Consider the following 9,900-nt stretch of genomic DNA (forward strand, 5'->3'; position numbering starts at 1 on the left):
TCAGATACTATATTCTATCACTAACCAAAATAAACCATTTCATTCTATATATCAAATGAATACAACATAAATAAATATTTAAAATAATATAAAAAATGATCACAAAAAAAACAGTAATAGATCACAAGTGATAACGACTGAAAGAACCATTCCAAAAGTCAAAACAAACCCAATAGGTCAATAATGCTTCATCTAGATCAAACCCAAAGTCTTTTGGTCAAAATAAATCCAATTGAGTCAAGTGAGAGAGAGAGAGAGAGAGAGAGAGAGAGAGATCGTTGAGAGTCATGAGGGGGGTGAGAGTCACGAGAGTGGGAGAGATCCTGAGAGTAGGGGGTTTTTTTTTTCTTCCTATTTTGGTGGAGAAATAAAAAAGGAAAATTTTAATGGTTAAGTGAAAATTTTTTCTCATGTAAAATATATTTCTCTTCCAATTAAACATCTAAATTTATTTTTTCTGAGAAAAAAATTCCACTTTACATAAAAAATTTGCATTCCCCTTGCAACCAAACAAAGCCTTATGGAAACCAAACACTCGAACCTCTGCTACCCTGATGGTAAGAATTGGATTAACACTTCTGGACCTTGTTTTGGGCCAATAGCAACCTTAGTTGAGAATCTTGAGATTATGGAGGGGTCTAGATTGAAGATCTTGGTTGGATTTTCATGTATAGACATGCCAGACCTTACTGATCTTCAAGAGTACCCTATCCTTTCTCCCACACCTTGAGATTCATCACTCTCTCTCCCCTTTGTTAAAACAAAAGGAGGCCATTAACGGATGGTCTGATGAATAAAATGACTCCATCCCACGGTTCAACAGGAAGCAGGACCATGAGGACCCAGATGATGGAGCTATTTCATCCATTTAAAGAAAGTGAAAATTTGATTAAGACCCAGGATGAATCGAGAAAGGATAAGGAAATTTCATCAATTGATATAAACTAGAATTACAAGGCAAAAAACCTGCACCGAGATGGGTGAGTTAATTGATTCAACTGACTGGAAAAACAACAGGAAGCTTCCCACATATACACAAAAAAACAAAACAAAAAACCCACCCCAAAAAAAAAAATTTCCTACCACCACCCCAAACAAAAAGCCACCGTAACCTCCAAATCCTTCTAACTTCAATGAGAACAGGGGCCGCCAGAACAAGGGCAGGTTTCAATTCCCCATCTGGAGAATACAAAGGAGAAACAAGACCACCGTAAGCAATTATCCCAGGGCACCAACATCCACAAAGATAAGGCTAAGTGTCAACATCCGCACAAGGCTTCCCAACTCTTCAGCCTCTGCAGTTATATATATGCATGTCCACCCCCTCCATTTGGAGTGGTTGCCTCTTTTACAGGGACTTGCTGCAGCAACTCAGGCACCCCATCAAATGATGGAGTCCAGGTACTGGTTACAATGCCTCCGATTGAACTCTAGTAAGCTGCCGTAAGTGCGATCAGCTACCCCAACAAAGAGAGCCTCTGTATCTGGGCTAAATGATATCCCAGCTATCTCCCCAAACAGATCAACTTCCTGTGCCTTTCTATACCCAGAATGGGTATCATAGATGTGAACAAAGTCGGCTGGTTCTGCCACTGCCATGAATCGGCCATCAGAGGTGAACTTGACGGCCCTGATTGCACCCATCTGTCCCTTTAGGACGTCCAGGGACTCCGACAATTTCCTTATGTCCCAGAGCCTGCACGTTGTATCCTGGTTCCCAGTTGCCAGAATCTGGCCATCCGGGTGCCATGCTGATGAAAATGAATAGTCCAAATGTCCTTTGAGATTTCCAACCACCTACAATAGTTTGATACGATGCCATTGGCATGTCAGTACTCATTGGACAGAAAATTACTATTAATGTTCAAACTCATGCTTAAAATGATTATTACTTTCCCAGATTGAGCATCCGCAATTAGACAATCTGCACTGTCCCCTAGAACAGCAAGCAACTTACCATCTGGACTAACAGAAGTGTTCTGCAAAACACAATTGGACTTTTGCTCATGAGAGAGAGAGAGAGAGAGAGAGGGGAAGGTAAGGACAGTGTTTGAAGATCGATATTTACATTTACGGACCACTCGAAAGAGAGATGATTCAGGCAAGCAAAAGTCTCTGTGTCAAATACTCGCACTTGTGCATCATTGTTAGCAGTCATGACTCTAGTTGAGCCACTGCAGAAAGATGGGTAAGATGATGGCACTATTGAAGAAAAAAGAAACTGTTACCTCAAGGAAATATTTCTTACTTGGAACTGCTGTAGATATCCACTGCATTGGTGATTGCATTCTCGTCATTGGTAATTTTTGTGCAAAAGACAACTCCAGGACGATTAAGAAACTGCAAGATTAAGGAGGAATGTGTTACGTAAGAAAACAAGCAAATACTTCAACGTGTATGCATGTAATCTCATTTGAGAAAATTTCTCCATTTTCAATTATCTTCCAAAATTTTAGATATCTCAAGACACCAGAGGCTGAAGTCATACCTTACAGATAAGCTCCCCCTGGAAACCACCTGCAACCATTAGGTTGTCTTTAACAGCCATGGTGCTGATTTGCACTCTTGACAGGGATTGAGCCAAAGATCCAGGAGATTTCTGTGTAGTCACATAAGGTCAGTCCCTTCTCAATTTGGTTTCAGCAAAGAACAGTAGGCAGGAACAGGAGTAAAAAATCAATTCAATGATCTGATAATGCTGACCAGGGTGGGCACAATTGGTCCAGCTACATTGAGTATTTCCTTGCCCCTCCTGAGCAGGGGTGACCAATGCATGACGGAGTAGTTTTGCATCAGGTATACATCATGTTTTGATGTTGCCCACAATAGGTTTCTTAGCTGCAAAACAAGAATCAAACTCAATTAAAATCACTTACAGCGAAGGCAAAAGAAAAAGCAGGATACACTTCATCAAAGGCATTGTAATGTAATTTTTTTAACCTAGCCAAAAATATATATATATATATATAACTGCAGTTTAATAGCGTATATTTGAGAAAACTGGTCATCTCTCTCTCATAAACACACACACATTAAATGCTACAAAGTCACTTCTAGTCCAACTACGAATCGAGCACAATCAAATAGCTCTCACAGTTTAAGATTCAAAGCAACATCAAACCATTTTCTGCATCCACACGTGTGCGTATACATTCATTTCATTTGAACAAACGTGCATAATTATACATAACTGCACTCTCATTCTTTTCATTTCTTTCAAGACCTGGGTGAGAGCAACAATAATAAACCATTTTGGCAAGGACCATTATTGTGTCTGATTTCTTTCTGGTAAACATTGTCACGTGAGTGAAACCCTTGATTTCAATCTACAACATAAGCACTTCTTATATCTACTATCAAGGTCACTTATCTTAAGTATCTGGAGATAAAATCTTTGAATAGCCCCACTATGTTTCACAAACATGATGAAACAAGATTATCCACACAAACAATATAGCAGTTCCAGTGATGCAGGGCCCAACAGGTGTGAAAGCAAATAGGGCGTATTAGGAGTATGCAGAAGAATGAACACGAACAGTTAACGCTCCTTAGAACCTGAAAAACCCGAAGGAACCAGTAGTATAGACAGCCTACTCTATCCTAAAAGTTTCAGGCACAAGGGGAGCACAAGAGCTAACCTATATGACTGAAGACGAGAAGCAAAATTATATAACCACAAGTGTACGATGACAGAACATCAGAATCCTCACAGAGTTTGCACTTTATGTGGTGTTTATTGCAACCCATTGCAGCAATACAATCTGGCATGCTCCCAACTTTCACCAATTAAATCTATACTCCACCATAATAAGTTCATTTTTTGTGATCTTCGCAGTTTCAAATATGTAGAACCGTGGTTTTAATGAAAATTTTAGTCTTACAACGTTCAGATCATCCCCCATTGATTGTAATTCAACTCAACAGACAATTAAGAAAATTTTGAAATATAAATATGCAAAATTTGTATATGTAAGAAATTAAGACATCATGTATTGGCCATGTCGACATTTCATGATCATCATCATCTCATTTTCCCACTGAATGCAAGAGAGAAATGTTGAACAATAATCATCTGACCATTGGATCTACAACCTATCCATATGATGTTCCCACTTAACAGAAATTATTGAATTCACACATCAAAGTAATGACAAATCAGGCAATTCAACAATTAGAGGTTAAAAAAACTTGAAAAATACAAAGAGAATCTAACAAATTTACAACTAACAATATGTAGGGGCAAGAATAAGACAAGGTTCCATAACTAATTTGAACACTAAGCAATAAGAGTTTAAACAGAACTCGTAAACTACAACCAGAATCTAACAAATTTACAACTAACAATATGTAAGAGCTAGAATATAAATGCAATAATATAACAAGGCTCCATAACTAAGTTAAACAACTAAAGACACTATATGGGCTTCAAGTGTGTCACACTACCTATCCAGGTCCACCCCAACATTGAACTATAATGTGTTACAAGTCCCCTTTCCATGACCCAGGTGAAGTTATAGCACTTGGGTACGTGAATTTGCACAGAGGCTGGCTAAATTCTCAAATATTTTCCTATCATACCATATGGACAGGGTCGCCTTATCCCGCCAGCTGCTCAGAGAGTACGCCCACACTGCTTTTAATGCTGAAATAAAGATAACAAAATTCCTCCTAAACGGTATAGAGGAGGGTTAAAAGCAATATTGAACATTAATGTTAATCACAAAAGCATATGCATCATAGAGGAGGGAAAGGCAAAATTAACCACAAAATCATATGCATACACATGAAACAAGAATATTATGGAATGAAAACTAATCCACCCTGCCATGAAGAGATGCAATTGATTAAATCAAAATTATTCAGACAGACCATATCTGGGCATCTTACATCTCTTGGTCACTAAGTTATCGCAGATATATTCATAAGTATTTACCTTTGAAAGTTATCTTTCAATTTTATAAAATTCACGATGGAAACATGACAATGGTACTGCATTTAATAGGTCATCATCATGATGGATACTGGGGATTCAACTCCCAGCAAACAACTGGGCAGTCATCATTGCCTCTTCAGAAATTTAATAAGGTTTTTAACAAAGGAACTGTCAAGCTCAATAAGAACTGAACATACACCCAAGTCCAGAGATTACCATTAAATGTAAGTGAATGATGAAACAAAAACAAAATATATGAACTAACTGTTCCAGTTTTATCTGTTATTTATTTGCACTAGGAGTTGCGAACATAGTCCGTGCAAGGCCGATTTTAGCATAACAGACTCGGTCCATATCTGAAGTTGCCAAGTTTGAGTTACATAGGTGAGCAGTAATCAATACTAATGAATTAGCATCTACAAGATTCTAATGAAATGACTAGTAATGATCAATATTATTGAATTAACATCTACAAGATTCTAATGAATACAACTATAAATTCATACCTTCTCAATAACAATAATGATGTTTAAGGCATGGAGCAAAATGTAAATGTCAAAATTTCCATGAAGCATTAATCAAAATAAGATGGAAAATTATCCTGCCACCAAGATACCCTGAACAACAATGATCAGAGATGACAAGTGTGACTTTTGATCCTTAAATATAAACAATGATAAGTCTATTCGCATCAAAGTTCACCAAACTAGTAGCAGTAGTAGTAGGTAGTAGTAGTACTATGATATCTAAAATTCTAGAAACAGGATCCTAAATCACGGGGAAGCTGCCTTGCTGAGGAAATGACCAAAAACTAGAAGTACAGAAGGGGGGGAAAAAAAAAACAGAGCGTTTAAAGGCAAATAATGCGTCTAAAATAGGAGATAAATTCACCAAAAAAAAAAAAAGTTTGTCTTGACCTTAGAAAGAAAAACAACTGTAGATTAAGAATATTTGAATGAAAGAAAAGCATGGGGGAGTAGCCGCGAACAAGATCTCTACCTGGAAATGAACAATTGTTGATTTCACAAGCCTCGTGTTGAATTGGAAATCATAAAAGTTGCTCCCCTTATCCACTTGCTTGCATTCCTGTCAAGAATTCAAACACCATGACACAGGATCAAATATTCAGGCATCTGATACAAGATTGGAAATGGAAAAAAAAAAAAAAAAAAAAAGCTGGCTTGTAAAAAAAAAATACCGTAGGGAGCCAGATTTGTTGGAAAAATAAGTTAGTCAATCAATAATTCATTAGAACAGTAACAATAGAGACTAGAGAGGAGGCTGAACTCGCACTCCCTTGGCCTGAATGAATTACCTAAGTAAATCTCGGTGCCACAAGAGAAAGAGTAAACCTTGGGGTGACCTGGACAGGTTGGTGAATGGTATAAACAAATCCAGAGCAGAATCAGAACCAGAGGGAAAGTTCCAGATCCAAACAAGCTAGATGACGGAAGATTGAACTAGAGGATGGCGCGAAGGGCTTACTAAAGAACAGAATACTAACCAAGACAACAGGTATGATAAGCAAAAACCCTACAACCATCCTCAAAACCCATAAGCAAGACTTACGCTGCACATGGTACAGGGTAAAAGTTCCACCGACATTTGAAACATCACTAAGCCACACTAGTGTTAAAAAAAGACATCAACGAGAGCGGGAAGTACATGATCAAAGAGGAAAAAAAAAATCGATTATATTCTGAAAATCTCTGGCAAATGCAAAATTCAATGAACAGAAATCTAACCTTCTCAAGATCTTCGCGAGAACGAGAGAGGTTCTCGTAATTCTTATACTGCTTCAACCTCGTCTCACGATACCTATCCCTCGTGAAATTCAACCTCTCCCAGGGTATTCCTTGAATATCCTTCCCATTCCGAGCCTCGATAGCAGAGGTATCCGTCTTTGATTTGATCTGAAAAGCAAAGACAAAATCATTACTGTCTCATACCATAACACTTGAGTATATCTACGAGAACAACATACTAAACGTACCATGTCAAAATCGTCTTCCACATCTGAATCTTCACCATGCCTCTCTTGCTGAAATTCTTCGAATGATTCGTCTTCAAAATCAGCCATGTCATTGTAGTCCTCGACCATGTATTCCAGCTCCTCGTTCTGAAATTGTGCCATTATCCTACACATCGGATGGCGCTCAGTCGGTCACAAAAAGCATATCTTTACTACCATAACGTAAAAACAAAAGGAGACAACGAATGAAAACATAACACGAGACTTGCGACAGTTACATAAGCAGAAATCTTCTGCCAGTACGCAACAAACTTATCCAAAACTTCACAGGAAAGGGGGAAATTGAAACATGAGCGGTAAATAAAGCCTGAGTCATAGAGAACATGAAATTACCTGCTAATCTCGAAGAAGTAGCTCAAAGATTCAAACGTGAAGAGAAACTAGTTACGAACGACGGATCTCTCGTACAGAAGCTCAAATAACATAAAATGTTGATGGTTACTGTAGTTTCTATGTGTTGGAGAAGACGACGAAGGAAAAACTTAGCAGAGAAACAGAGCTGCAGAGCAGGTGAAGGTCACGAGAAACGCACAACAATTTTGAAGTTTCAAGGGACGGAGATGAGTAGAAACTTTTCGATTTCGACAAAACCTCCAAAATGTAGAAATGGAAAGAGACGAAGAGCAGAGAAGAGTGAATGCAGAAGAAGAATCCAGGGAGATGCTAAAGAGCGGAGATGGCTAAAATCCCATAACCTACTTATAGAAGATGAGGAAGTGCAAGGGTCTGAGCGGTCGACCGATGGCGGGACCGTGGAAATCACAAGGAGAGAGTGGGGCTGTGGGGCTTAGTCTAGAACAAGCTGGATGGGTACCGGCTACCGTAACTACCGTTTCCGGTTCACTGACTGTGACGCTTCGGCGGATTTTTTTTTTTTTTTGTAATTTTATATTCTGGTCAAAAACAGCAATTACCGGTAATATTAAATTCTTTCTCTACAAAAGGATGGCACCTGTTACTGTTAAGACTACCAGAAGCCAAGATTCAAGGTGCGGTTGATTTACTGAAATACCGCGTCATATATTATTCTTTCTCTGTCAAAGGCCGCCCGTCAGTCAGTTGGTCTTAGTCCGGCCCGCCATGAGTCTGACCCGGGTTCCACAACTGTATTAGGTTCTTTCCATCCCAGGTTCAAGCCATGGTTGCGTTTGGATTTCAAAAAAGTGAGAAAAAAAAAAAAACATCATAATACACTTATGCAGAAAAGAACAAGGAATTTTATATTTTCCTTCTTTTCCTAACAGCCAAACATAGAACTCAGTGGCAACGAAACATGCTATTTTCCCAGCATTTGGAAGTCGAGAAAACCGTAGAATCTTTTCTTTTTCATGATATCCAAACATGCCTTAATGGTTAGTTGGGTTTCAGAGTCTTTTAACAGCTTACGGAAGAATGAGCCAATGACGTCTGGGTCATTTATGTGTTCGGTTGACATTACCGTTTCGTTTGGTTTCATTCAGTTTGGCATATTCCTACCGGGAAGAACCGTCTAACAACAGCAGGAGCAGTGCCTCGTGCCGCCCTGACATATGCGCCAAGGAAAATGGGAAAGTGTGGAAAAGCGTTTTGTCATTTTTGTCGTTGGGGTTAACAAGTGTCAAACACATGTAAGCTGATAATTAATTACCTCAATAGTCAGATAAGAAACCCTATGATAGGGTAATTTCGTAAAATAGGCACGCGTAGGCAGCGTTAATTTCTGGTCGGTAACGTTTTGACTGGGCAACCGCCAAGCCAGTAAGAGAAGAACAAATACAATTCTCCGAAAAGAAAGGGACTGCCAGCTGTCGGTGAACAAAGATCCCTATATTATTATTTGATTATCGTGGGATCTCTCTTCGGAGCCACTTTCTCGAATTTGGATCAGGTGGGTTTGGGGCACCAGTTGCGGTTCTGTGAGTCCACGTGGTTGCTCTGAGTGCTCCAAACACCAATTTACCAAATCTTTCGAGCTGCATGGAGCGACCACGTGGCTGACGGAAGCAAGGGATGGCCTCCGTGGGAGTTTTGCTAAACAGCACGTACCTTTTGCGTGGACGTCGTTAGGGGGAGCCAGAGAGAGAGAAAAGAAACGTTCGTTTAAACCATGGTTAGTTGAGGGTTCGGTAACATTTAACCACCTTTCTTTCTCTCTCTTTCGTGTAGTGGTCATAAAGTCGGTCGGGGAATGGGGCCAGACCGGACCCACCTGAGGATTACCTTCAAGAAGTATAAAGTCTATAGACTGCAGAAAACCGACTATCATAAAAAAAAAAAAAAAAAAACACTTAACTTATGAGCTACCCATCAAATACTAATATTTTATTAATAAAACATGAAAATAATTTATGTGCATGTATTGTCCAATTTTTTATTTTATTTTTTATATCTAAATGTTTAAAGTCTATATTGTCCAATTTTTTTTTTCTAGTCTCAAAATGTTTGACTTTATTTTTTTCCTATCTCATTTGATTCTAAGTCGTTTTAAGTATGCTATAGCATATAGTTTTTTGTCATTCTCATTTTAACCATTTGCATGACTCATATGGATAAGATATGACATGATGTATTCAAGTATTCCCACACTATCGTCAAGATGTTGTAGATAATTCTAAATAAGTGTTCACACAATAATCGTTATAATTCCACTAGACATTGTTCATGCCACAACCATAGATCATGCAAGTAACACTACAATATTTAGATGATCAAATTTGGCAAAAGTTCTTTCAGATGAGCTGTGATGATAAGTTTTTCATGTCAGTTCATTATTATTAATTCACATTTTAGTCTAGTGGAATAATTGTACACCTTATGAATCAGTCATGTGTTAAGTTTCATATTAATATTCAATCAAATACCCATCAAGATGGTCATACAGTCTTGCATTTTAACTGTCCATGTACATATGCATTCTCGCATCGTCCTTTTTTCCTTCTTTTAAGATTTAATTTGT

General features: G+C 38.4%; 1 protein-coding gene across 5 annotated transcripts; it reads right to left on the minus strand.

The window, feature by feature from the left end:
* Positions 1-902: 902 nt before the first annotated feature.
* On the minus strand, positions 903-7,696 carry LOC122073932 (uncharacterized WD repeat-containing protein C2A9.03-like). Of its 5 annotated transcripts, XM_042638653.1 has the most exons (10): positions 7,299-7,696; positions 6,927-7,071; positions 6,679-6,846; positions 5,933-6,019; positions 2,704-2,838; positions 2,489-2,599; positions 2,249-2,340; positions 2,069-2,174; positions 1,893-1,979; positions 903-1,797 (listed from the first exon to the last, which is right to left on the minus strand). In XM_042638653.1, the coding sequence occupies exons 2-10, from the start codon at positions 7,065-7,067 to the stop codon at positions 1,384-1,386; spliced, it is 1,341 nt and encodes a 446-aa protein (XP_042494587.1). In that variant the 5' UTR covers positions 7,068-7,071; positions 7,299-7,696; the 3' UTR covers positions 903-1,383. The 5 variants fall into 5 exon arrangements, with proteins under 5 accessions (XP_042494587.1, XP_042494588.1, XP_042494590.1 ...); XM_042638654.1 differs by lacking the exons at positions 6,927-7,071; positions 7,299-7,696 and having other exon boundaries at positions 4,579-6,019; positions 6,679-6,740; XM_042638656.1 differs by lacking the exons at positions 6,679-6,846; positions 6,927-7,071; positions 7,299-7,696 and adding an exon at positions 4,579-4,668.
* Positions 7,697-9,900: the final 2,204 nt, after the last annotated feature.

The sequence above is a fragment of the Macadamia integrifolia genome, chromosome 3, assembly GCF_013358625.1.
Source record: "Macadamia integrifolia cultivar HAES 741 chromosome 3, SCU_Mint_v3, whole genome shotgun sequence".
In the NCBI taxonomy this organism is placed as follows: domain Eukaryota; kingdom Viridiplantae; phylum Streptophyta; class Magnoliopsida; order Proteales; family Proteaceae; genus Macadamia; species Macadamia integrifolia.

Coding starts and splice junctions, on each gene's coding strand:
- LOC122073932 (XM_042638653.1), bottom strand. CDS start 7,067: ATGGCACAATTTCAGAACGAGGAGCTGGAATACATGGTCGAGGACTAC. Junction 2,175..2,248: donor GATATCTACAGCAGTTCCAA/GTAAGAAATATT, acceptor ATCTTTCTGCAG/TGGCTCAACTAGAGTCATGA. Junction 1,798..1,892: donor CGGATGCTCAATCTGGGAAA/GTAATAATCATT, acceptor AAACTATTGTAG/GTGGTTGGAAATCTCAAAGG.